The sequence below is a fragment of the Dermacentor andersoni genome, chromosome 1 (assembly GCF_023375885.2).
Source record: "Dermacentor andersoni chromosome 1, qqDerAnde1_hic_scaffold, whole genome shotgun sequence".
In the NCBI taxonomy this organism is placed as follows: Eukaryota; Metazoa; Arthropoda; class Arachnida; order Ixodida; family Ixodidae; genus Dermacentor; species Dermacentor andersoni.
Genome location: NC_092814.1, coordinates 206,264,626 through 206,292,575, shown reverse-complemented (window position 1 = coordinate 206,292,575; position 27,950 = coordinate 206,264,626). Strand labels below are relative to the sequence as shown.

The 27,950-nt window shown below is 42.3% G+C and overlaps 1 protein-coding gene across 7 annotated transcripts in view; it reads left to right on the top strand.

Moving 5' to 3' along the window:
- The window catches only part of LOC126547453 (protein FAM13B), a 149,606-nt gene extending 123,846 nt beyond the window's left edge, over positions 1 to 25,760 (top strand). For 4 of the 7 annotated variants that reach the window (XM_055062992.2, XM_055062991.2, XM_050195457.2 and 1 more), the window contains 16 exons: positions 582 to 634; positions 2,571 to 2,773; positions 5,885 to 6,061; positions 6,924 to 7,149; positions 7,879 to 7,969; positions 8,090 to 8,146; positions 8,933 to 8,995; positions 10,196 to 10,257; positions 10,344 to 10,402; positions 10,686 to 10,767; positions 11,319 to 11,515; positions 14,213 to 14,467; positions 16,488 to 16,651; positions 18,356 to 18,457; positions 21,877 to 21,931; positions 22,608 to 25,760. In XM_055062992.2, the coding sequence (XP_054918967.1) occupies positions 582 to 634; positions 2,571 to 2,773; positions 5,885 to 6,061; positions 6,924 to 7,149; positions 7,879 to 7,969; positions 8,090 to 8,146; positions 8,933 to 8,995; positions 10,196 to 10,257; positions 10,344 to 10,402; positions 10,686 to 10,767; positions 11,319 to 11,515; positions 14,213 to 14,467; positions 16,488 to 16,651; positions 18,356 to 18,457; positions 21,877 to 21,931; positions 22,608 to 22,676 (1,915 nt within the window). In that variant the 3' untranslated portion in view covers positions 22,677 to 25,760. Of the gene's footprint in view, positions 1 to 581; positions 635 to 2,570; positions 2,774 to 5,884; positions 6,062 to 6,923; positions 7,150 to 7,878; positions 7,970 to 8,089; positions 8,147 to 8,932; positions 8,996 to 10,195; positions 10,258 to 10,343; positions 10,403 to 10,685; positions 10,768 to 11,318; positions 11,516 to 14,212; positions 14,468 to 16,487; positions 16,652 to 18,355; positions 18,462 to 21,876; positions 21,932 to 22,607 lie in introns of those variants that run through there. The other 3 variants (XM_055062994.1, XM_055062993.2, XM_055062995.2) reach the window with 3 other exon arrangements.
- The last annotated feature ends 2,190 nt before the right edge of the window (positions 25,761 to 27,950 follow it).

Genomic DNA, 27,950 nt, shown 5'->3' with positions numbered 1-27,950 from the left:
GTACTATGAGCCTTAAAGTATATTGTGCAAAATGATATGATATACAAAACATGTCAGATGCAAAGATTGGCCTCAGCACTATGGCCTCACCAGAGCCCTTGAGACATAAGGGCCTGGAGGCATGTGCTATACAATACTGCTATCGCAGCTGCATCCTCTGAAGAGAGGAAGCGCTACGAATGCCAGCAGTAAAAGAAAACGAGAAAAAAATAAAGTCTGTCACACGTAGGCATATATGTGGCAGTGCCAGCACCTCAATATTGAAGTGGTTTTAACCAGCAGGAACTGGTCAGTTACAACCTTGGTTTGCTAATTTACAGGTGGGAACAGCCATTACCTGCTGAGGGGGTTGCCTTATTTGTAGCTGGAAAATGCAATTTCTAGATAGTTCTGGGATAATTCAAGATGTAGGCGCTGTTTTCAACAGGAAATCTACTGAAAATGCCTCATCCATCTTAAAAGTCCTCTCCATACTATGCCTCCATACAAGGCACATACTGCCTTGTTGTACATGCTTGTTATCATTCTGCGTGGCTTTGTTGCCACTAATGGTGCACGTAACTCTTTTTGCTTTCCTTTAGTTTGATTGATGACCGCTGTAACCAGGCCATTACGTACAGGGCAGCCAAAGAAGGTGAGTAGTATGTTGGACTTGTGCATGGCTTAGTTTCAGAAATGTTTTAATCTTGAGATGCTGTAGCTTAAAGGGCAACTCCGGCATTTTTTTAACCATGTTAGGATATTGTCATTTTCAAATGGCATTGACAGTCCTGTCACCGGTAGGGTGGTTCAATTTGCTTAGAAACTCGTAAGTAATTTTAGATACCCAATAAACAAGGTACCGAAGCCGAAACGGGTAGCTGCTTCGTGTGACATCACAATGAGTCGATAACATCAGATCCTGCACTACTGTTATGTAAACATGCAGAATGCAAGCTAAATACGCAGTAGATGTGGTGCTAATGCCAGAAAAACGAAGCTGATGATGTCTTCTGAAGACATGGGGAGCTTTTCCAGCTCTTTCAAACTATACAGCGGTGATTTCAGCAATGATTTCAGTGACATTATGAGCGCTGAAGGATCACCATTTGCTTTTGACCCGCTGTCACCATGCAAGGCAGTTGACATGCCCAAGCTCAATGCACAATGCTACGGCAAGACGAAGAGAAGCACCGGTTATCGCGTCTGTCAAAACAATGATTGTCAGCTGTTGTCTCGTAGAAAAAGGAACCAGCTTCATTGTTTTTGGGTGAAGTGGCGGTGTAGTCTCTGGTGTCACAAACACAGGATGGCCAATAAAGAGTAATTAATAAATTCATAGGCATGAGTCTTGAACACACAACCAATCTTTAAAATTCATTTTCAGGAAAACTAAATGACTTGCAGTCATATCGTTTGGCACAGGTAATCACAGTGCAAAAGAGAACGTCTATTCAAAATTCCATTTAAGGTCAGTAAACATCGAAAAATCCCCAGAGTTGCCCTTTAAGGTACGAGGACACTTGAAGTACCAATGTCCTTCAAAAAAATTGCATTCGTCAATTTTATGTTTTTATGCAACCACATGCCTCTACCTATCACAAGGAGAATCGTGGTTCTACCATGTGCCTTTGAAAAGTTGCAGGCTAATTTGTAGCCTACACTGTACTTCATGAAATCAAAACTGACAAATTTCCATTTTACTTTTGTTCTTACTTTCTTTTTTTTTTACAATGATAATATGTAAGTTCAGAGTTATTTTTTGCTAACGTTATGTGATGTGAAAAACATAACATTTGACAATAATTTGGGAATATTTTTCTTAAAGCTCACATAAGGTGGCGCTTCAATGACCTGATCTAGCAATACCCGTAGGGATCATTCACATTCCAGAAGCGAGGGAATCAAAGCGAATGGTTGCATTTACTGTTCAGCAGTCGAGATAAGCAAGAGACTGTTTGATTATTGAAGGAAAAAGAGGAGGGAAGAGATTGTAGAACTGGAGTCATCACAGGCACACAACATATAAGCAGAAGTTTTAGTTAAGTTTAAAAACATGAATGCTTGTGTGAGGAGCAAATTTGGCACTTCTTAAAGAAGAGCATTAAATAAAAAAGTTTTTTTAATTCTTTTTCTTCAGCACCTTAAACGCATAATCAGTATTAAAACCATCTTCTAATAAGGGATGGCTGCAACATAATTTTAGCTATAAAAATTAAAATTTTTGTCAGCAAAGTGTCCTCATACCTTAGTTGGACTGGGTACTGAAGTTGGCTAAAGTAAATGAAGCAATAGTGCAAGTGACTAAAAGAAATGTCTAAAATTTGAACAACAACAAAGTAACTTTAGTTTGATAGTACACTGCAGAGAGAAGTTGGCTTGCAATCAAGCTTGGGCCACTTTGGTAATTTGACTTTCACTAAGCATTCACTAATGACCGTGCTTTAGGAGTTTTGCGGCAACTAAATGAGATATGCAAGTGGAAAAATAATCTTGTAGCCATATTTTTAGGTGTCTACTGTTTCTTTTTTTCTGAGGCAGCCAGGCACAGAACTGAGTCCCTAATTCCCTGTCTGTCCATTCATGCCCAGGAAGCTCAAGTGGAGCTGCCATACCAGGTCGCAGCTGTAAGCGCAAGGAGCGCAGGATCTCTGGTGAAGACACTCCAGCCCCACGGTCGAGCTCCGAGGAGAGGCCAGCCACTGGCCTTCGTGTGGAGCCTGAATTGGCATCTCGTCGATGCAGCAGCCATGAGGAAGTTACCACACTGGAAACAATGCATGGATATTTCCCTGTGAGTACAATGGCGATGCATGAAACATGGTTGTATTAGGTGACATCGGCTCTAGTGTAGATACAGCCATGTTATGCGACCTTGTAGGTTCCTTGACCACAGGGAGAAGTGAAGAACTTTGCGCATGTGTTAACTGTGCTTGCTTAATACGTCTTCCTTCAGAAAAATTTGGTGTTTATTCCTTAGAGCCTGCGTTTGTTAAAGTTAAGCAACTATAGCTGCGTCTCCATTATTCAAGCTAAGTCTGATGGTGGCTGTACACTTGCAGCATGTTGGTGTGAGACTGCTGTGCACTATTAATATTGTGTGGTGGAATCTCGATAATTCAAACTCAAGAGAGGCCCAAAAATTTGTTCGAAGTAAGCAAAGTTTGAATTAAAGGGAGCTAATTGAATAGAGGACGTAAGTGCAGCACTGCGTTAGGCGCCACATGTGCAGTGAGTAACACAAGTGACAAGTTCTGGAAGTCTGGGTTCAAATTCAAATTTATTAATATAGGAAGAGTACACAGGAAACATTGCATGAAACATCGGGATGCCTAGCTCAAGGCTAGTTGGGATTCACGGCAACGCGGCGCACGCTGCCGTGAAGCTACATTTATAGGCAGAATTTTTGCTGCTGTGAAGCCAGATCTCGAGGTAAAATTCGTGTGTAACCCACTCCCCAACTTAAGTGTTCCATTTTTAAAATTTTGGTGTGGCAATATATGGTACTTCCAACGGGAGGTAGGAGCAGCAGTCGGCACATGGCCGCACTGCCTGGTTGGAGGTGCTGCCCCGCATGAGCATGGTTGGCTGCACGGTGTGTTCAAAGGAACCATTGCAAACATTTACGTGTTGGAATTACCGGGTGTCTTTGCACATTGAAATATACATAATTTTGGCAGGACCACTGCGTCAGTTTAAGTAAATGGCAAGTTCAAATTAAGCTGGTTTGAATTAATGAGATTCCACTGTACTGTTATATCACCACTACCATATTATTTATTTATTTATTTATTTATTTACTCCAAGTACCCTCAAACTTAAGTACATTGTAGAAAGGAGTGGTTACGTTACTGGTAAGTATACAAGGTTATACAGAAAAGACAATATTGCAAAAACCATTAAGGCAGGATACAACAAGAAATAAGGATAAAACAAAAAGTGTGCGACACAAATAAAAGGACTCGCTATGTGGCACAGTTAGTTACTTAGTTACAATGAAAAAATTCAAAGAATGATTGTCGGAGCAAACCATGATTCATGATGCAAACAAGATTGGCAGGAAGGTGGTTCCAGTCACGTGAGGTGTTCGGTATGAAAGAATGCAAAAATGTGTTTGTGCGAGAGGATGTACACTCAACTTTACTAATGTGGAACACCTACTGTGTGTAGGTGGTGATGATGGTAGACTGTGTGAAATAAGTGTAAGCAAAAAACCTTTCTGCATAGTGATAAATGAAACAATGCTAAACTGGCTTTCATTGCTAGCTGTTACGCTGGATGTACAAAAATAATTGGCTAGTGTGAAGCAAGTGGCATTTCTCTTAATCAGTTCAAGTGCATTAATAAAGCCAGGATCCCAAACAGCAGCGGCATATTCTAATTTAGGGCACACAAGTTGTTTTATAAAGAAGTAATTTTAGTTCTGTTGGCGACTTACTGAAATTTCGATGTAAGTACCCTAGTGTTCGATTTGTGTCATTAATTATTACGGTGACGTGAGTTTTTCTTGTTAGATCAGACATTGTACTGATTCAGAGATATCGATAACATGAAACTTGTTCAAGCATAGTACTTTTAAGTTTATAAGCTGAGCGGCATTTGTTTGTGCGAGAAAAGGCATTAATTTGCATTTACTGATGTTTAGTTCCATAAGCCACTTGTTGCACCAACCCGTTATAGAATCTGTCTGAGTGTAATATAGACTGCTGCTATAATAGACTGTATACCGATTATTATAATAGACTACTATTATGCTAGTGGTGTTTCTCCTTGTCAGCTTTGTGGGTAGTCCTATTTGCATGTCAGAGCTTACTGAGTGTTAGTTAGGAAATGTGTGCCTTTGCTGTATTATACATGTCTTGGATACAGTGAGGGCTAGGTGGCTGCTTTTGCTTTGACAGGCGCACTAGAATGCAAGTTTTTTTTTTTTTTTTTCAGCTATGCATGATTTTTTTTTTTTTTTCACATTATTTTATGCTGACAAACATTGGCTGCTACATGGTCATTTGCAAGCACTCCCTACTTCAGTTCTGCTTTACTCGCCCTTTTTTAATCATGTTATGATGAATTCTTGAGCACATTTGAAAGCTGCCATCGGCATGCTTGAACTCTGGGAGCGAGCACCTGCAAAATGAGGTGGCAGGGTGGGCAGAATAAAGAAGAAAAACTCAACAAAGCATAAACACAAACAAATTATGTTTCACATGGTGATATTCTTTAATATAACGCACGGTTTATAAATCCATGCTTTCACTATTGCAGATCAGGTAATGAAATTCGGCCTATCCTGCATACGATTGAACAAACAAAATAACTTTCTCCTGGTAAAACTACCACCTACATTGTTTTTACTGTATCAGGGGTGTATTAGTCACTTATAGCATTCTGTTTTGGACTTTTTTAAGGACATATGGTGTGTGGTAGATCAGCTGGAACCAGCATCTCAACAAGTATTACATTGGACCATGTGGCAGTCTCTTGTCTCATTTTCACTAAAAAAAATTCAGTTTAGATTGACTTCAGTGTGAATTGAAACTGCTTCTTGTGGCAGGGATATTACTTGTATCCACCCCTTAAAATCCTGATTTAGGTGACAGTGCCGGACAGGGTGTTTTTTTTTCTTTAACTTTATTGACTGTCTCTAATGGTGGAAAATGCATCTGCTGCCATGCAACGTTAGAAAGCTAGCTCTGTTACATGGTGCACAAACTCACAGAAGAGGCAGGGAAGCTTTTGCAAAAAAGCAGCAGCAGCTCACGCAGCTGAATGACTAGCAACTCTTTAAGTGTGTCCTTCTATGTATTCATGAATTTATAATCACTCGGCATGCACACAGGCACGTGGCATGTTTTGTCCAGGAGTGTACCTGTTTGTGGTTGTAATGTGTAAGCACTATGCCTGGCAGCAGATGGCATCTGGGAGCAGTGGCCGAGCAGGGGCGCCTGGAGATGACTCAAATCGCGACTTGAGCCCACACCCACCACAACCCAAGAGGCGTGAAATTGAGACACCTTCCAGTCCCTGCCCAGAGAGTTCACAGGAGTGGCGTGAGGCCTGCCGGAATGTGGAACGGCCTAGCCCGGTCAGTTATCCTTTCTAGTAATGAATTATTAGCCGCTGTGCCACAAAGGAAAGGTTGCACTTGTCATGGGAAGTCTTCTCTTTCCCTATAACCTCTTGGTTGGGCGATGGTGTTTTTGCATGTGTACACTTGCTTGCTCACGAGAGGTCTTTGACACAGTCGGCCAAGAAAAAAAAAGAAAACATTTTTGTTGTGACCAGAGAGTGTGGCAAGGAGTTAAGAGGGGCATTAATTAGGCAGGTCGCACACACCAGCTCAAATGGCACTTCTCAAAGCTAGTGTGCATGCGTGCTTAGATTTTGTGGAAAGGAGTGTGTTCAGTACAGTGGTGTTAAAAAAGTGTTGTTGCCGATGGTATGTTCAGTCACTTGTTCTTGTGATTATTAGAGCCAGGTAGGTTCTCCTCATCATTAACAATGTAGGGATGCTAACACATGCAATTGTTGTTTTAGCGCTTACATCTGTCATTGTGTCATAGTGTGTTGTTGAGACCTGGTAAAGAATGTATAGCCTTTCTTCTTTTTGGATTTCCCTTTACTTTTGTTTTCTGTAATGACCCTGTGTGGGAAAATGTTTTTGGACAAGACTTGAAAAACACTTGCCCATAACTTGTGTCTGCCTCTTTTTACCATGAACATATGGTTTATTTCATGCATCCTAATGCATACAGTGCAGCAGTGATATATAGTTCGATCCCCAGAGCTCACAGCAGAGGGCTTAAAGAAGGCTACACTTCTATCAGCTTAATGAAGCTTACTCTTGATGTGAATGGCTACGTAGAAGCCCTTGGTAGCTTCATGTACTACACTGTTTTTGGGTCTGCTCAGAGGGTGCCCTAACATGCTATGTTATGTGCACGCAGCTGCATTTGCAAGATGTTCGGTACCAGGGCACACGACCCGAGGCAGCTGAAGAGGGCTCCGCAGACCGCCCCATGGTGGACATCGACGAGCCCTGTCATCCACCATGTGATGGGCGCGAGGCTAATGGGAGCCCAGAGGAAGCAGATGGCTCGGTACCCAACACGCCCAGCACTCTGAGCAAGGACAGCATCCCACCGCTGGACCTCAACAGCTTCCGTGAGGAAGGTCAGGCTTTCTTCTTACTGGCCCACTTCATGACTTGAAATAGGCTTTCTTCAATAATAATCCCTTATCGCCCTTATTCCTTAAGCTCCTTATTATTTGCTTACCATAATATTAGCTGCCCCGTATAAACGCAAAGTGCTTGTGGTGGGCAGGCATGTCAGTGACATCCAACCGTGGTGACACGCTTTGTTTCTCATTGTTTTTCATTATCTCTCATAAATTAACGTGAAAACATCCGTAAAGTGTGCACAGAATGTGCTAGCAGGGACTAAGGATTTATTACTGTAAATAAAAGTGAGGGCATACCTAAAGTGCATACAGAATGTGCTAATAGACATTTGTAGGACAGAACATTCAAATAAAGGCAGAGTTCGATACACCTTTTTGGTCTGTCCAGCTTGATGGCAAGAGCACAGCAGTTTAATTATTTTTGAATAATATTCTGAGCAAGCATTACTGCAACAGCTTCTCACTTTCCTGGAAGTGAATAATAGGGACTGACATTTTATTTATAAGCAGGGAATGTGAAAGCTATTCCATGAACGCTGAGACTCGTGGCACAGCCATCACATGCCCAGAGTGCAGCTAGTGCAACCCTTGCTCAAGACATCTTACTCTGCTTTTGAGCTTTACTGTAGTGCCATAGTTTGTCCTTTATTTTTATTTTTTGCTTCTCCTTTTACTGTAACGTTTTTTTTTCTTTATTGTAAGCATCTGATGCCATTGCAGAACCTGTTCTATCGGAACATCGGTTTAGCTGGCCCATGGTTCAGGCCCTCGTTGATGAAGAGCCAGTAATGCCATATCTCCAGAAAGCCAAGTAAGTTCTTTAGTGCTTTCCTTCCCTTTCTTTTTTTTTTTACGAACTGTTTTGGTTTTACATTGTGATCCTTTATCAATTTTTCTGATACATACTAAGTGGCAATGTTGTGTGTTACAGTTCTTATGAGGCTCCACTGTCACCCAGTGCTTACAGGAGCTACCTGTCTCATAGAAGGTAAGTGATACAACTCTGTACGTATTACTGTTGGCTAAATCATACTTCACAAATGTTTGCTTGTTCTTAGGTAATACATTCTATCTTGTTTCATTTTCTATCCCTGCTGTAGCAGCTGGGCCTTTTAATGTTCTATCCATGTTGTAGTAGCTGGGCTCTTTAATGTAACCATGGACCCCTTTGCATCTATTAACCCTTGTGTGCATTATAGTACCATAATAGCGTGTTACTACACATATTTACTGCATAAATTATGAAATGTCAGCGTCCTAACTGTGCAATACACAAAAAAAAAATGAGGAGGCAAGTTACTGACATGCTCCACATTTGCTGCTGATACAGGTTTGTGTGAACTAGCACCATTGAGTGAGTAGTGTGCAACTGCTGGCATTGCTGACTCTTTTGCTTCCCATTTGGCTGCAAGTTTTGGTGCCTGTATTTAATGGCACATCTGCAGGACGTATTTTCCTTCCTTTTTCCAGCATATTTTTTATATGTGGTTTCATGTTGTACTAAACGTAATAGAATTTTTGCAATAGCCTGCAGCTCTTCTGTGCTCTTTTTGATGTTTGTTACTTTGACAAGTATGTTGCTTTTGCCTACTTTTGGTGTTTCTGTGTGCAAGTGGAAGACAACCTGCAGCATTTTGATGAAAACGTTGAGCAACTGAACTTGTATGTTTGCAGTATTCCTACAACTGTTATCTAGGCCTAGCTGGTCAGTGTTGAGCTGGAAATATGTGGCACACAACAACTGAAGTCAGTTTCCACTTTCCCCAATTTGCAGCCTCCACCTGGATCCAAACCTGCCGCCATCTCCTCCTGTTGAGCAAGATGAATTCCTCAAATCGTAAGCATGCTTGTGTATAGCGTCATCTAGTGTAATGCATTTTCCTTGCTGAAAAGGATGTTTGCCTTCAGTTTCATTGTACCACTGCTCCACATTTGGGGCAGGAGAAGCTATAGCCATCACACTTTATACTGTTCAGTCACAAATTATATGGCTTACTTTTATTAAAGATTTCTTACCTTTCAGACTTAAATTGAATAGGGGCACAAACTACTTGAGAAAAAAGAATCAACTTGGTGGTATGAATGTTGTGCAACTTTTGTCCAATCCTCACGCGTACAGTCATAGACAAATGAAAGAACAAATTACAAAGTAGAACACCTTTTAGAAATAATAATTCGAGAGCACAATGTCGCACCACTACCTGTCTGGCCACCAAAGATGGTAGTATAGGCTTTGCCATAAGCATACAAGCCGAAATCATGTTCATATTGCACGTATTGGCGAAAGCACAAATGAAAGACCATGTTCTAGTTAGCCATAACTCACTCCTATTTCAATTGCCCATGACTGCACTGACTTTGACCACGAAGCAAGATAGACAGGAAGGTTGACTGCTTTCTCATAATGCATTTGGTGTTCAGTCAAAACATCGCAGGTGTACTGCCTGCTTAACATTCTGCCATGCCCTCTTCCTAGCTATTCTAACATAGTCCTTCCCCTTTCTCTCGCCACTAGCTGAGAGTGCTAAATTTGTGTGCCACTGGTAGCCGGGTCAGTAAAGAGAAGCAGCATTAGCTCAGATATTCTAGGCAAGGAGAGGTGCTTTGCCAGCTCTCACATCAGTGGCTGTGGAACACTGCTGGCATTTGGTGCTGTGTGAAAAAGAGGTGTAATCGGGGCAGCGCTATCTGTGCTTATCACCTGCAATAGGAAATCTGTGAAAGGTTGACTTCACACCTGAAATTGATTGGCATTGCCAACATTATGGAAGGACGCACATACACTAAGCTACATGGCTGTTGCCAGATGCAAGCAGTTGAATTTTGCACCTTCTATATGAGGCACTTCAGTCCTGTAGCTTGGTGAGGTATTACTATAATTGCTCTATTAGCATAGTTGGCTCAGACAATGTGGTACCAAAATAAATGCTCAACGTACTAGCACTGACGCAAAGAAGCATGCTTGCGACCATGAACAGAATGTTTTTTATGCATTTTTTGTGCATCAGCGAGTACAGCAGCATGCTTCTAATTACAGGAACTTTAAGGATGAAGAAGCCAGCCAAACGACTGTAAAGCAACTATCCAAGAGAGTCCATTGTAAGTGTCATGTTTAAAATATTCATTCATTCATTCATTCATTTCATGAGAAGCAGTGTGTGACATACTCTTAATTTGCTTTTCAGGGTTGAAAAAGAAGGTGAAACAGTTTGAAGAAAATTTTGAAAAAGAACATGGATATAGGGTATGTATGTGGATGTTTGTTTCCTTGCCACATGCTAGCGTAGTGTGACCAAATGGATTAATTGGAAATGTGCATGCTGAATAATTTGAGAAAAATATCATTCACTAGGCAAACAAACAGCGACTTTAATACTCTAGTTGCCTTCTTTTTGTATACATGTATTAATTAAATGCTTTGCTGAGCTCATAGAAAGCCTGCCGCTGGTCACATTTGGTTGAGGATTGACCTGTTTACCTTTTGATCAGACACTGACCTTCTCAATTTAACTGTGCCTATTTCACAGCCATCGCATGCAGAGAAAATGAACCATGCTGAAATGAAGAGGACCTTGCTTGAACTGAACAAGCTGCGAAAGGATTTGAAGAGTGAGCAACCTGTGTTTCTCGCGCATGACTGTGCATGTTAGGTGAAGAAGCTGTGGAGGAATAAAACAAAGCTATTAGTGGCAGCAATTGGTTTGATATTTGAACAAGAAATGTATAGGAAGTACATTTAATTTGAGTTGGTTGAAGGAAACACTTGTGATTGAATATGAGGTGATCATCTGGTACCCTATATAGTACTTACTAATAGCAGTGAACAAAAAATAGGTACTAAAGAGCATAAAGATTTTGTCATGTAGATATTTTATAAATTGGTCCATCACTGTAACCTTTCTGCACTGTGCACAAGAATGTCTGACTACATCAAGTTATAATGCTTTTATTTATCTTGGTTAATGCCAACCTTAAGAAAGAATGAAATATGCACTTAGAAAATCCATGTTTAGTTTTTTATATATATATATATATATATATATCTGTGAGCTTAGGCACTTGATGATTTATGCAATGCTCATGTCCTTGTACGATTGTGAGGAGCTTTTTTTTCTTTGGCCTCTCAAAGTGACACTACTCATCTATTAAAAAAAATACAGATGCGAAGGAGGAGAATAGCCTTCCGGAGCCTGCCTACCTGACCTTTTCATCGTGGGGTCGGGACTCACTCAGAGGGCTGTGTGATATGGACAATGGTTCAGCCAAGCCGACCCAAATGATGGAGAAAGCACTGAGTGACACCCTCATGTGCCTGGCCGAAAAGCGCAGGGTTGCTCAGCGTCCAGACTGTGTGGATGTAAGCCCTAGTGATCATTATTTAGTGGCCTTATTGGCTGAATCTCCAAACAACACCATTTGACACATTGATGAGATTGCAATTAATGTTTTTATGATAACGTTATTGGATGCACAGAGATAGGAGCATCTTGCAGGTATTACTCATGACTAGTAGTTGCTGTGTTGTGTCCCTTTGTCTGTGGTATGCGAACCACCAGTCATACAAAGCAAGTACCAACAGGCCAAAGGTTTTCGTTGTCACCTCTCCCCCAATAGCTCCTTCTCATTTTCGGTGGTAGTACTTGGAAGGTAGCTTATCTGAGAGAGATTCTCAGAGTCCTCAAGGCAAGAATTTTAGGAATTTGTTGCTTTAGGTTCTAGAATGTCATGCCGTGTTGCGTTGGTTCTGTGTCACCACCTGTGTCACCATCAGGAGCTTTAGTACAAGTTACCACTTTTTGTGTTCCCGAGGCCAAAGCAAAATTTTTGGTACTAATCTTAACCCTTTCACAGTAGATTTTTTTTGCCATATGCGACTGCCTGGGGTCAATTTCTTTTATTGCAGATTCCAATTCTTCTGAAGGACCCATTTCGAAAAAAATTTACCTTAATTTTTCTAGGGTGACCGTAAAGCGAGAAAAAAGATATTTTGCGTTGGTATATATGTACTGTTTACTCATGAATAACAATAATAAAAAAGGAAATCAACTTATAAGAATTAAAAATTTAATGCATGGTATACACATAGTTCAAAGCTTAGAAAATGCGCAAACGAGAATATTTTGTAACTCAAATGTTCGTGCTCTTGCACTAATATTTACGTCCATAGCATAATCGAACTACGTAGGTAAGCACACTAAAAAAAACTGTGTGGTTGTGTGCCCGTCAAAAAAGCAAAATGTGTGACACGCTTCCGCTAATCTTCATCTTTTCGCCAACCAGAGGCCATTAGTTTTCGCAAGTCTCCAAGAAAAAAAATAAAGGAAAAGGAAACGTATGCACGGCGGCATCCTTCCTATGCTCACCCCTGTGAACACTAAACGAGCAAGAAACAGGCGGCCGCCCTTTGAACCTTTGAGCGATTAGTAACGAGATAGCCATCAGTTTTGCGAGCGCAAGAAGCCGAAACCGCCAGCGGAACAAAACCCAAACCATCGCCCGCCCACACGCGCGCCAATGTGCAAGCGTATATAGATGCGCCGGAGCAAACTAGCTCTAAAACAAACCATGCATTGAAAACCGAGAGAGGGAGGCGCGGGAAAAAAATTCCATGTATTCCCGCATAGTGGCAGCACATGCCAAGAAAGAAAAAGTTAGGAAATTGGCACACTTTTTAAACGTACAGACGCCGCCGTAAATATACGGCATCGACCATTTTGGACTTGTTCGCGGCGCTGTATATTTACGTCATTGACCCTGAAAGGGTTAAAAGCAGAGACCTTTATTCTCAAAACTGAAGGCTTTTGTAACGAAGGCAAATATTCAGTGCAATCTCACATGTGCATTCATTGTCACGCTTAACCCAAACACGCCTTATTAAGTACCTTCTTGCTTCTGCTGCAGAGAGTTCTGGAGATTTCTGGTTGGTTAGCCCTGAATGGTGCTAGCTTAATGTGCCTTCCTTCCAAAGGATTCAATGTTTGCTTCTTGCAGCTCGTAAATAAGTTAAGCTACTAGTATAGATGTGTCTTCATTGTCCAGGTTAAACGGACACTAAAGGCTAATACTAAATCGACGTGGACTGTTTAAATACCATTCCAGAAACCTTGCAATGCTTGTTTCGTGCCTAGAAAAGGCTTAGCTTATGAAAAATTGCATCTGAAGGGTCCAAATACTTCAAAATTTCAAATCACCCGCCACCCAACTGGGGGAGTGGTGACGTTGCATATGCCATCACCACCTTTTGCAGCCGTCGGTGAGTAAAACGGCACCCGACAGACACCGCTACTGAGCGAAGACAGATAAGGTCAGAGCGGCGGATTCACCGCTGCAGCAGCTTTTTGGCCAAGTGACGTAGACCGTTCGGGCATCCTATGACACCACATGGAAGTTGAATTCTCTGCTACTTGCAGTTCGTGCGAGTTTCGTGAGCCAGAAAAACCAGTGCAGCTCTATGCGACAGTGAAACTACTGAAACGCGAAAGCGTGGGCGGTGCAGAGTCGGGCGAAAACGAAACCTTTCGACCGCCCGCGTCGTTCTCAAGGGTAGTTTCAATGAGTTCCTTTTTCTAAAAGTGAAACACAATTGGACAAGTAGCATTTTATTTCGTCTTATAATACAATACAAGGATGTTTTTGGCAAAGAGTGGTTGAGTACTAGTGACTGAAGAGTGCTTTTGTTATCGGTGAAGTGCTTGAATGGACTGGGGGAGTTTCTAAACATGTCCTGCATTTACCTCGATTTCTCGAGTATTGAGGCTCCGTTCGTGATAATATTGATGCCTTAGAGATTCTCAAACACTAATCTATCACTTGAGCTTGACTTAATATTTGCCTTTAGTGTCCCTTTAAGTCCGGCTACCGCTTTACAGCCCATTTGCACTCATTTCGTGACATAGGTTTGTACCTCGCATCACCTCTCTCTCTCTCTCTCTCTCTTTTTTTTTTTTTTTTACTGATGCAGTTTTAAAGTCCCATTATGTTGCTTCTGTGACTTTGCACTGTGACAATGTTGGACAAGACTGTCCCTTTACATGTCCCCCCTCCTGTCATGCAGGACATGACACGTGAGCAGGTGCTGGAGGAGAAGCTGGCACTGCAGAAAGCGCTTCTGCGCTTTGAGAGTGTGCACGGCCGGCCCTCACGACGCGCTGATCGCAATTTGATGCGCCCACTGTATGACCGGTACCGGAGTGTCAAGCGCCTGGTGGGCAGGAACCCCCTGGCCAAGGGCAAGGACTCTGAGCTGCAGCCCATCCTGGAGCACGTTGCCATGAACTTCACCTCCCCACAGCCCCGGTCCCCGCCCCAGGTGCGTGTCCACTGCAGCTGGCCATCGTTCCATTTTCCTGCAACGTGTGGCTCAGCAATTTTTTTGCATGTACATGCATGTGGGACTTGCAAAAGAAAAGTCTCCAATAGAGCATGCCGAGTGGTGATTTATACAAGATTGGTATAAAAAAAAGAATTTGAGGACTGTTAAAAAGCTGGTATTCAGCAGGTATAAAGGTCCCTTTATTTTTTTTCCCTTTGTTTATTTCCAAATATTGTTGCTATGGGGGGGGGGGGGGTGTAGCAGGAAGTGGCACCGTGAAAAGTTTTCCACTGAAATGTAGACAAAATCGGTGTTCAATTGGTCCAGTGTCGCCTAAATATGCAGGCTGTCACAGCATTTGTTATGATGTGAGCCAAGCAGTTACTCATGAACAAAGGATAATGCCACGTGAAAGCACTCTTTTTTCTTTGCGCAATACAGCACTGTAGGGACTGCATCTAGATGACAAGAGGGACTAGAGAGAGGCCCTGTGATTAAAAGTTGCTCACAAGCCACGCCAGTTGCTGACTAATAGTCACAGGGAACAGAAATGTTGTTTACATATGGACTTCCCTGTTTTACCAAGGTTGTCAAATTAGTACTTCTTTCTCTCTCTTTTTCACTTTATTTTTTTCCTTGGGTAGGTTCGGAATGAGACCTCCATGCCTTGTTTTCAACAAAGCATGGACAACTCTGAACATCAGGCTGTTGAGAAGTGTGCCTGCACAAAGGAGGAATCATGAAAAACGAGGCCATCTGGTGTAATATAGAATTTCAGAATAGGGGCCCCCATTTTCGATCAAGCTCTGCACACACCAAAATTGGCGCACTCAAGAGCTGAGTTTTTTAGTAGGATTTTCCACTTATTGCTTCTTGCCCTTTCAGCACCACTGCAGCTAAAAAGCAAAGCTGAGATTGAGTGTAAAATAAAAACATTAGATTGGCTGCTATCATTATTTGTTTTATTGCCAATATCAATTTGGGGTATTCATATAAAAGAGAATATCAGTGGGTGCGCATTGTTTCGCATTGGTAGTGGATCCCCTTCATGGAAGACAATTATGGGTACTCCAGATAGAACTGTACTGCCTCAGGAATTTATCACTGTCTTAACAACCTTGTATTAATAAAGGAAAAACGAGACCTCATCTGCCTAGACGTAGCTAAGTGCTTCAAAGGAAACCCATATCAGTTCCTCAAAAGAGAAGCCTCGCAGTTAAAGAAAAATTCGTCCTGGTCCGGGACGTGAAGCCGGTACCACCGCCTTTCCGGGGCAGCCACTCTGTAAAGCCGTCTGGGTGGATGTCTCATTTTCCCATTATTAATTACTTCTCTCCACCTTGCGGGTTTCCGCAGAACTATTAGGTCAAACAACCTTGTATGTGGGATAAGTAAAAGCCATGAAAGGATGTTATCACACCAAACATAATATGCTTTGTTATATATTAATTTGCTTTCATTTGAATATGTGTAGCTTTGCATACTAACAACGGAATACTGGTACGCGCAATTCCAAGACGGGACAGAAGATAGACACACAAGAACAGGACAAGCACTAACTTGCAACTAAATTTGATTCTAACTAAGTACGCAGCAGACCAGGATCGCGCAAGCGCACTGCCCATCAAGCCAGTCAATGCATCATATCAAGAAGTGCATAGATTACAGCATAATTTCTAAAAACTGCATTTCTTTGCTATGCAAAACAACCGACATATCGCTAATACAGGCACTTTTTTTCTTTCTAATATGATATGTCTCCATGATTTCTCTGGCCAAAGCATTGCCACTCTTGCCCAGCATTCGAATACCAGAGAGAATTAATTATAACGTTAATAGGGCATGTCATCTGGACTCGACTTGAGCTGTGTATAATCTAAAGCTGATAAATTGAATAACTGAAGAGCTTTGTCTACTCTACTCACGTGTTTGCTTTGGAGATCTTGCCCGTGGAACTGATCTTTTTCTTGTGGAGGGTGTTACTCACTGCTGTGTATGTTTTATCTCATCTGTGTAGGAGCTCGAAGAAGTTGTCGATGATGTGACTCCTGTTTCTGCGATGGCACAAAGTGAGGCAATGAGTGATATGGAAGAACCGGTCACAAGCAAAAAAGAAGTGGTTGAGCAGATGCCCATGGTGCTGGACAAATGCAGCGATTCAAACCTGCATGAGCTTCCTCTGTGAGTGCTTAACCACTTGTCCTTGGGTCCAGGCTACTGGTGTTTGGTAGCCCATTTTATCAGACATATACAACTCACCGAATGAGTCACGTACTCTGACTGTGAGCCATGTAGTTGGTCTCCTGTTGCATACGCAATTCTCAGAAAGTATAGAAGGAGTATAACTCTCCTCCTTGACCTCCAACTAGTTCGAAAACTGTTGCAGAATTTTGCTCTGTTCAACAGCTACAATTTTCACATGAGAGGAAGCATAGCCATTCTTCTTTTTTTTTTCCTGCCTTTATGGTTATTTTTATACTAATGAGAGCTCCATGAAATGGGCCAGCATCATTTTTAATCTTAAGTTGAAGCAGTCAAATCTACTGCAGCATTATACTTATAAGTTAAATGTGAAAAAAACAGGTGTGCTTGACCCAGCATTTTTAGCATGTTGCCTTTAAGTTTAGACAAACAATAGTAACCGAAGGAGTGCGTAGATGATTGCTGCATAGCTGCAATGCACTTTTACAACTCACAACTCGATCAACTGACTCAATTATTCCTAATTTTTATAGGCTTGTGGTGTAGTGTGGGTTTAATATGGCACATATTCTGTTAGGCAAATTCTGTTTGTTAAACACAAGTGACAAACTTTGGTTTCTTCTTTGGGTAGAATTTTCTACAGACATCCTTGCTGTTTGGCTGCAGTCTTTCATTATTGAATTGCAGCTCTCTGTAGATGTGTAGAAATAAACAGGATGCAATTTGACTGTGTTCCACCGTCTGTTGAGGTGTGTTGTGTGTAGCCATGCTAGTAGCGTTTAAGCAGCTATCAGGTATGCACCTCAGTCATATAGGCGGCATTCATTTGCCTAGGTCACACTCAGTGTTGAGCTTGTACATGTACGCCTTAGGTCCAGCCAATTCACCCTGCACTTTATGAACTAGTTTCTGCCAATTCGGTGCCAGTTCTTGCTCTTGGAGAACTGGAACAGCACCACCTGCACGAGCCCTACAGTACCTCTCTGATGACTTCATGGGAGGCTGTGAAGTCGTCCTACGCATGAAGCCTGCGATGTCTAAAATGGATGGGGACGTGCAGATGTTGCCATGTTGAACTGACGAAACAAATGGCTAAGTGCAGCACCACTTGACCTAGTTCAAAAAGTGCAGGCAAATTGATACAATGTGGGCCTCTTAGTGCAAAAAAAGTAGAGGCCAACTGCCCATTGCCAAAATTGGACTGACCTTTACTTTCTTTTTGCAATAGGCTGTACATTTTTGGTGAGGCATTCTTTGCGGAGAGCACACTTCAGCTCTACTTAACATGCCCGCACTGCGAAAAAATGCAGCAGTTTTTTTCTGGTGCTTGTAACCATTTCATCATAGGTGTAATTTTTCATTTTAATGCATCTGAGCTTTTATTCTTACCTTGGACATGCTTTTGTTTTGCTGATGGTAATGATGATAGGTTATTTGTCTCCGGGATTTCCCTGGGACAGAAAAAAACAGCAGAAACAATGGGAAAATGTTGGTACTTCACTTTATACCATTGTTTGCACCATTTTCTTTTACATTCAAGTAATGTGCCAGCTAGCCCAGTTCAGTGTGCTTCAGAGGTTTCGCCATTTCTTATGTCAGGAATTCCTTTCATTACAACCTATATACTATATCTTTTGTAATGCAACTTGTACACTGTGGTAATAGTTTATTGAATCCTTGTAGGGCGGAGCTGCTCCAACAGCAGCAACAAACAAAGCTTGAAAAACGTCGGCTTCGGAAGTTGCTGAGAGAATTTGAAGAGGAATTTCAGAAGCAAACTGGGAGGTAAATAATGCTGTTGCTTTCTTAAGCATGTAGCTTAAGATTTAAAGGAGCGGAGGCACCAAATTTTGTGGCTTACGTAAAGATATGGCAGCTACGCCCCAACTGCTCATTTGCCTCTTTTTTCTTTCTAAACAAAAAATTATATTAGGCCATATTATCTTCAAGACATCAAAACTACATGTGTAGTTCAACTGAATCTGGTAGAGATTAATATACTATGAACATATGATTCCTATCGCTGATGTGACGATGGGACGTTTATAGGGGCCATGGAGGAAAGGAAGAACTCTAGGTTCTACCCAGTCCATGCGCTAGTAGAAAAGTGGAGAGGAAGTCTCATGGTATTCTTCGTTGTAGCAGCCCTGTTGTTAGGGCGGAATGGAAGTTTTTTTATGGTGGTGTGTGCTCATGCGTGTGCTGCTCCGTAGGTCTCATACCATTGCAAAGGCGGCATGTGTGCAGGTTTGCATTAGCCTCCATGTTTTGTCGTGCTGTGTTATCTAGACCATGCTCTCCCAGCTGTTGTGGCCAGGTGGGACTGGAAGAAGTAAAAAGTGTGAAATGATCGCGCATGCAATGCCATACACCATATACCATGCCACAGACGAAGGACAATGTGGGAATATTTTTGCCGACTTCGGTGGGCTAATGCTAACTTGTCATAACAGACTGAAACCGCTGTGCTTCAGAATCTGTTTGACAAACGCCTTACATGTCAGTGACAGCTGTGCAGTGTTCCTGCTTTTGACAGTGGACAATGCATTTGTGACATGCAAAAAAGCCATGTAGAAGGATGGGAAAGAAGTGGCTGCTGTCAGTAATTAAGGGACAAATCCTCCTTACTGCAGGTATCCTTATCTGTGTGCTTGAGGGGCCCATGGAAGTGAAGGTTGGTAGATGCGGTGCAAGAGTGAACAAGGCTCAACAGAAGAATGTGCACCTGTGCTCACATGAAACTGCTGATGGTCACACATAGGCCCGGTCAACGCGCTAGCCGCACACATACGCATGTACTGTTTGGCACACGCTGTGGCCAACGCAGCACTTTGTTTCTGTCAAGCTTCACTTACCATGAGAACAATATACCTCAGGCCGCACTCAGTGTATCTAAATGCGTAACAACATTCTCTTCTGCTGGCCTCCTCGTCGGCGCACTGTGGCTCGTCACATTTCCGCGGTGTGCGGCTGCCCAAAATTTATTCAATAAAGCAATGCAATTCCTCAAGCCAAGACTAGCATATGTGTTCTCGTAAACTGAAGGTGGGCTAACCATAAGTCGGATGTGTCGTGATGTGCGTAAAGTGTGCCACCAATAATCGCCTGTGCATTCTTGCAGTGCAGTAAGAATGTGCAGATTTATTTGCACAAAAGCCGGCAAAACTAACAAGGATGGGCCTCAACGTCTAATTTGCAGAGTTCATTATTAACTTCTTTCAACGCTACAGCACAACACTCGGACGAAATTACTTCAGCAGTGGTATTACAACGGCACACCGTGATTGGTATTGCTGGTCAGATCACTAGAGAGCGCGTGTCTGCGCAGCCTGGTGTGGTTGCCACACTGAAGGTGAGAAATGTAAACAAGAAAGGAAGATTTGTCACAACAAGATGGCGGAGTAACACTAACTTTTGGCGCCACAGAGGCTTCACAAAGAGTGACATCAGGGCTGCCCCTCAGTTTGTAGAGTGCAGCTCTTAGGGGCCTGTTCCTGTGGCGAGCGTTAGCATAACCGAGCAAACGAGCAAAGGACGAAAGAGCGAACGATGAGCACAGCGGGGGTTGAAAGACGTGAGGAGGAAAGCCGAGGAGGAGGACATGGCAAAAATAGTAGGAGAAAAGCAAAGGGCGGTGACGATGACTACAAGATGGCGCGAGAGTAGCATGTGTCATCTGGGGGGTCCGTCTGCGGCAGTGGCTGTGAATTGAGCCCATGCGTCACCCACGCGCTGCCTCTCGTGATCTCCATATTAGCGAGGCACTCGGCCCACACTTAGTTTGCAATGTGCCGCACAAGACGGATTGTCTGTGCCAGTCAATATATCGTGCAATGAGAACACATATATAGCTGCACTCAAATTTCACATTAAGGAGTATCGTAATCATCTGTGAATTTTCCTTCCTGTGGTATGTCCATTACATGAAGACAGCATATGTGGTGTGATGCAGTGGTTAAAAAAACTGGCACCGTTTGCTGTACCCGGACACTTAAGGGAAGCTCCTGCTTTTTGCCAGGTCTTGGTGGTCAATTCGCCACCTTATTTTGTGTGCACAATAACCTGCTTAAGTGCATTGCACGACTGCAAGCGCAGACAATTTATTTTACATTTTGCAGAAATCTGTGATTCAGTTGCCCTGCAAGAAAGCTGTTTTTTTTAACTGAAAAGTTTTGTCTACAGTGTGCACTTTATCGAAGTAGCCCCCTCACTAGGGAAAAGCACAAGTGGGAAGGCAGCTAGAATGTAAATGTAGGAGTAGAATATAGAAGTACCAGGTAGAATGTATCCATGCACCCTGCTTACTTACGCCCCCCACTTCCCCAGTACAAATCCATTGTCCCCCGCAACCTTTCTCTTGGTGTTCCCCACAGTGAGGCCAGAAGTATTGTTTTGGCCCTTAGCTCTCACTGGCGATAAGGGGGTTCGGCTTCTGGAGGTCTTGTGTCATTCCCCTATCATTCTTGAAGTAATTGTAAAAGTGGGCCCGTGCACCAGAGTTATCGGTTGTAAAGGAACACTTAGAATGTTATATTGAAGAAGCTCTGACATATGCAAGTCACGAATGTCTGTGCCAAATATTACACCACTACAAACATAGGGAACCTACAATCTTGGTCAAGGTTATTAAATCCCCTGCCCTGCATTAAAATCGTAGCCATTTTTTATGAAATCTGGAGAACCACAGTTTCAGCTGTCTACCTCTAGCTGTGTTTCCTATGCAACTGGTCGGAGCCACATTTAAATAGAGGGACAGGGGAAGAAAAAAAAAAGTAGAGGTAAATAATTTCACACATTTGCTTAAAAGCCCTGTTGGGTAACGTGTGGTAAATGCGTGTTTGTGCAATAGTATTGCAGTAAATATTCGAGCTAGAATTATTCATTTCTGAAGTGTCCATGAATCAGCCCATCTTTCTATGTGAGGTAAAGAGGCATAACTAAAGCAGTAGTGCTGCAGCATGAGTGTGAGGCCTCCAGGGATTATAGTGTGGTGAAATGCCTTTCGTTGCCATTGTCCACGATTTAAATAAAGCAAACAATGATAATGCTGGATCACATGGAGCAATGTTTGTGCATGAAAATGCACGGTCTGCATTTAGTAGCACTTTGCAACAGCTGTTGCAAAGCGCTTGTTTTGGAAACCTTTGTTGTAGTTGCAGCAACAGAGCTACATACTAAAGGTTCATTCTCCTTTGTTCATTTAGGAAAGTGCAAAAGGAAGATAAGGCCCCAATGGACTCCGTGTACTGCGAGTACAAGGTAAAGGCCTAGATTTTATTGAAGCCGTTCTAGCAGTGACATGCTTGCATTTATGAAAAATAAGCATAATTGCTCATACCAGCAAGGCATTTCTAATTGTCGGCTTCCTCCTGGAGTTGTTTAATGTGTCTATTGAGGCTGTTGTAGAGTTACTTTGGGAGTGTTTTCCAATTTTCCCGTATGAGCAATGTATGGAGTCTTACGCCTGCAGTATGAGGATATGGAACTGGATTCAAGGATGTAAGGCTGCAGTTCCGGATGTTAAGAAGTGCTAATGGGAAAGGGCTGCCATAGCTTTAGGTTGTTACGTTTTGCTCTTTGTGATGTGTTTCTTTTCTTTTGGGCACTTCTCATTCTTAGGCATCAAGTCTAAACATGTTCTTATTATATGGCAGCCTGTGAATGTTTCTTGCTCGGTTAGCTGCGAATCTGTTTTGTTTTTCTTTCTGGTTAGCATCTGTATGGAGAAGCAAAATAGTTTCATCTACCAGAGTGTCATTTATTATTCAGTGACTTTAGCAATGCATTGGAAGCACATTAGGCTAGCCACAATTTTGTGCTTCATTTTAAATTAATAAGTGTTTGATCTATGAGGTTTAATCATCTGAGACAACTGTGCCGAGTGTTATGCTGCAAGTTCTGGCAAGATGCTAATGATCATTTAATTGTCTTGCAGCATGTCAAGGCCCGGATGCGACTGTTGGAGGTGCTCGTCTCTAAACATGAACATCGACGGGAAATATGAAGCTGGCAGACGTCGTCTGTGTGCAACCCAATCTTTATTGATTCTTTTCCTTTCTTCCTCTCACTGAGGGTGGCACTCCCCCATGTTGGAACCACATGATCATGTGCTGTGGATCGAATGCGTAGTTCCGTGGCAGCCATCGAGGTTCAGATACAGCATTTTTATTACTGTGCTCCTGTGGGTGGCAGCATGAGAACACATGTTTCTTTCTTTTCCCTGTCTTTTTCTTGTTCTGCATTTTTTTCCCCCTACAACAAAATATGGAACAGGAAATCCATAAGCGCATTGCATACATAGTCTAACCGTTAAGCCATCATAACATCTTTTCTACTCTGTGGCATTGCTGTCGATTCATTCTTTGTTGTTGCTTTTCAAGAAAAGAGGTGTTTTAGTTTCATGCCTCCATGAGAAGCTTCCACTGCTCTGGAGCTTTTGTAATGTGTGATGCCACACAAGTATGTGGCCTTATTATGGTTGACAATTTATTGTGAGGATAAGCCCATTTTTTGATGTTTTTGTCCAGCAGAGCTGTAGGCCTGAAACCGTGATATGCAAATAGATGCAGTCACCTGCTGCATCTCTTGGAGTTGGCACTGTGTTCACCTGATTTATGTGACATGTTCATATTGACAGTAGATTAATTCTCTCACAAATAGAGTAAAGGTTGTGCATGTGCATTTATGCACATGCATGAGCTTTGCATAATGCACATGATTATGATGATGCACATACATATGGCGTTCATTATGTATGATGCATACTAGAGCATAACATTGTTATCACATTGATATTTCATTTCCAATTTGTTGCCTGTAAGGCGTGCTGTCTTGAAAATGTGACACAACACCGTTGCGGCAACTTTTGTGCATTTGCCAAAATAATGTTTGTAGCACATATTTTAATTTGGTTAAGATTGCACTGCAGGCTGCATTTTTTCTTACAGCAGTTAATTTTCTCATCAGTGTGAACCAATCTAGTGGATAGAAAAAAGAACACTGTGTCAATTCCAGCAGCATTTTTTTTTATGCACTCAATTTTGGTGATTGCTTTCTTTTGCAGAATATTGTTACACTTGCTAGAAGTAAGCTTGTGGCATTTTTTATTGTTTGTACTTGTCATTGTGTGTGCATGCCTTCCTGGTTGTCTGGGATGCATGGATGTAATGTGATGGCCTTCTGGTAGCTTTTGTTCAAAGGAAGTGCTTGAAATAGTCAGGTTGCCTTGGCCACCTTTTTTAGCTCTTGTTTTAGCATTGCATCTTTCGAGGCGTGCTTGGCTTTAATAGTTGGCAGATTTGGTGGCATACAGCAAGTGCCAGGTTTCCTGGCAGATTGCTGGCTCCAAGGACAGCACTGCTTGTTTTTGACGATCGAGTGCCTTGATCGGATGGAACGGGACAAAATGTTGTTTCTTAGCCAAGTAGCCAAGAACGGTGTTCCCTTTCTGTTTTATCTTGTGCACGTGTGCGTCCGTTTGCTTGTAGACTGTTTGGTATATATTGTACCTGACATATGTGTATGTAGTTGTCAACATGGGTTATACCTGTTCTCTAGAGGCATGATACTACAAGCCACGGCATTTTTAGTCTCCACATGCTGTGTGTGTGACATGGTAACTGCAGCCATGTTGTGCGTGTGGCTAGTCTAGTGAACCTTTCCTCACTTGAGTTTATGAATTCTATGGACCCAGTGTGATGCTACGTTCATGTGCCTTTTTATTTTTTTGTCTTTTTACATTCACCTGGACATGCAGTTAGAGGTTTCTTTTTCTTCTTTATGTAGGAAGGAAGTGGTGCAGTGTCTGCAAGCAAGCTTTCAGATGATATTTTGAGTATGCAAAGTGCTGTATAAATATTAAATATATACATACATATATTATATATATATACATATACATACATATACATATATAAATATTATTTGTCCAAGTGTCCGTACATAGACTAAACCTGAAATGTTCATGGATGACAGTATTATGTGTGAGAATGTTGTTGGATGGATGATTGGACACGTTATTTATGGCAGTGAATGTGATGCTGTGAGCATTAAAGAGTTTCTTGAGAGTGCTTGCGATTGTCTGATTACACATCTTCAAAACAGGTGCTGGTTTGAATGCCTCTCGGTGGCAATATCCTACCTGTTATGGTGAGATGGCTGAAATCCACTCATATGGCATGTTTTATGGGGGTGTCATACTAAGTATCAAGTACGATGTTTGTGACTTGTATGGCCCTGGATTATAACTGTTTTTTTGTTGGGAACATACCATTTTTTTAGGCTGCCTATGTTACTGAGAAGGATGCAGGTTTCACTATGGTTTTGAAAAACTTACTGGAACCATCTGGCTCACTTTAAATAGCGTGGCAGTTGAAATTGTACAGACTGGCAAAAGAGTTTAAGAGGGCTCTTGTAAGTTTGCGTAGTTAGTTATTCACTAAAATGGCAGGTAGCTTGCTGCCATGGTTTCTCTGACCAGTTGCTGCAATGTGTTACTAGTTTGCTTATATATGACTCTGTACTTATAGTGGTAAAGTGAATATGTATTTTGGTTATTAACAGCACTTCTAGGTGGCAAGCTACTGGTCTCTACCAACACCATTTATTTAGCTTTCCTATTACGCTGTGTCTTGATTGTAATGAATGTAACCAAGATAACGCTGTAGCGTAGATTTGTGCTCTTTGATACTTGTTTCATTCTAAAAATCTGGAGATGGAAGTGGCCAGCTTTATACAGTGAACATGCTATAATTGTTTACGATGGCACTTTTGTATTGACCACCACCTCCACATGCCTGGCTTCAGTACCTTGTACTTTGTGTTTTGTATACAGATATACCACAGTGGTGTAATGATAATGTTTGCATTGCTTGACAGTGTTATCGTACATGAGTGCTATTATGATAGTAATTCGTGATATGCCCATGTGGTCATGTATATGATCAAATATGCTATATGTATACAATTATTTGACAGTATACTGCAGTTGTGAATACTGCATGTGTATTACATTGTTGTAACTGCACCTTTTTTGGAAATGCTGGGAGGAGCTTGAAGGTTGCCAATTAAACATTTGTGAGGCCCGGTGGTTTACTCTTGCCTTAAATTGCAGCAACAGGCACCACATTCCTCTTCTATATGTCTTCATAGTTTCTTAGAAACTCTTTGTGAGCTGCTTGCCAAAATCAGGTGAGTTACCAAGATAGTCTCTGCTGATTCAAGGGAACCATTGAGCTAGTAATTTAGAAAGTTAACCTTCCTATATGTATCGGTGCAAAAATAGGGACGAACATACACAAGTAAAATGCAACCTCAGTGCCTAAAAATACTCCGAATGTACGTCGTACTTATGTACTGTTGCACACAGGAGCATGCAGTTTTTAGCAGTTGCAAGGTGAGAAGCACTTTCACTCCAGCATGTGCTTGAGCAAAGCATCATCTCAAAATGATGCCACACAAATTTGTCATTGCGACAGATTAAAGTAGCATATCAGTGCGCCTTTTTAGAAATACACTAGGTTATGACATCTTGGCCCCTAATTTGCCTCATATTCACTGGTGGCTTGAAAGCAAGCATGCATCTTGCCACTTACCTTTGTAGTGGGCACCCCAGTGACTGACATTCTATGGATACTATGAAAATCCTCTGTCGGAACATGGATATCCTAGGGATGTGTCGAATATGTCCTGTGGACGTCCCTCACATGACCTTTTGGCCAACTTTCCGTGTCCAGCGGACACCTCTTGCATGTCCGTAAGGGACATTACGCGTTCATGCAGCGTACATGTTACGCACATATGCCATGGTCTTTTGCACAGTGTTTGTCATAATGTCTGTTATGGTCACAGCACACACTGTGTGACAGATGCAACAGGCAGAGCATCCACACATCAGGAATACAGGCATTGTGTGCACACGTTATGCACATACGTTCGTGTATGGAAGTACAGCATACTCCATTCTTATAGGCCTTCTGCCATGTGCTAATAGCTTATTGAACTAATTGGAGTTTTCAATATGTATTAGTGAATTGGTAAAGTATGATGCACACACGAGCTGCAGACATGATACCTTCAGATTGCATTCAAGCATGCAAGAAATCAATTTTGTTACGAGAAAACTCGAAGCGTCAATTGGAGGACAAATATTCACGTGTATGTCAAAAAAAAAACAGGTACATGTTGGGATATCCATGGTAAGATATCCGAAACAGCTTGATGTGCGACATTCTTAGGACATCCGTGGTAGGATATTCGATACTAGACATCAGGTGGATCTCCTGTTTGTCTCCGAAATGGTGCATGAACATGGGGATACCATTCGGATGTCCTATGGACGAATGTTTTCACTGGGACAGTGCTGCATTCAGTACATACTCTCGTATCGGGGCTGCTGTAGGAGCACAATACTCGTGTACTGTGGCTGGTATTTAAGGTTACAGGATTTGCAAATGTAGCTTTAACGGGGGACGCGGCTTTCGCATCGCGAAAAATTGCCAAAAAATCGATTTTCTGAAAATCGCACTTTCAGTTTCTACAACCCTTTTTCTATCCGATACCCAAATATCATCACTGTAAACCACTTAGAAGTGCTCTAAAAAATTCGTTTTATCAGCCAAGGTGGCGAAAAATCTCGCGGAAATCAAGAAAGAACAGCGTTTTTCACGCCACAATATCTCCGGATCGGCGAGACCGAGCGCCGCCATCTTGGTCTCTTTGGAAAGCGCATTTCTCTGTCTTCAAATCTGCCGCTTCAGCTATCTCCTCCATACAGAAACAAGCGCACAAAAAGCAAATGATTGAAGGTCGTGCCGGAGTCTGCGATTGGCCGTGCCCGCCACGTGACTCTAGCACGGTTCGCCATTGGTCCAGCGCTCGCGTCGTCTGCTCGGCTTTTTGCACCTCGATCCCTATGCTTGTGGACGTTTCAGACTCGCGGCTAAGCTTTCCGAGCATCGGCGACGCGGATTTCGCGACCAAGATTCACGCGCATAATCCTCGGACATTCGGCTAAGCCTTTCAGTACTCGCTGTTTCGGAATTCGTGACGAAGCACATCGCGCACGAAATCCTCGTACACGCGGCCAAGCATTTCGCTCCTAGGGAGTCTCCGACTCGGCGATCAACACATCACACGCGGACTTCTCAGACCCTCGCCTAAGCGTTTTGTGCATCGGCACCTCGGACTGCGCGAGTAAGCGCATCGAGGCTCGATCCCCGAGCCCGCGACTAGGCATTTCGCGCGTCGGCACGTCCGACTGCGCGAGTAAGCGCATCGA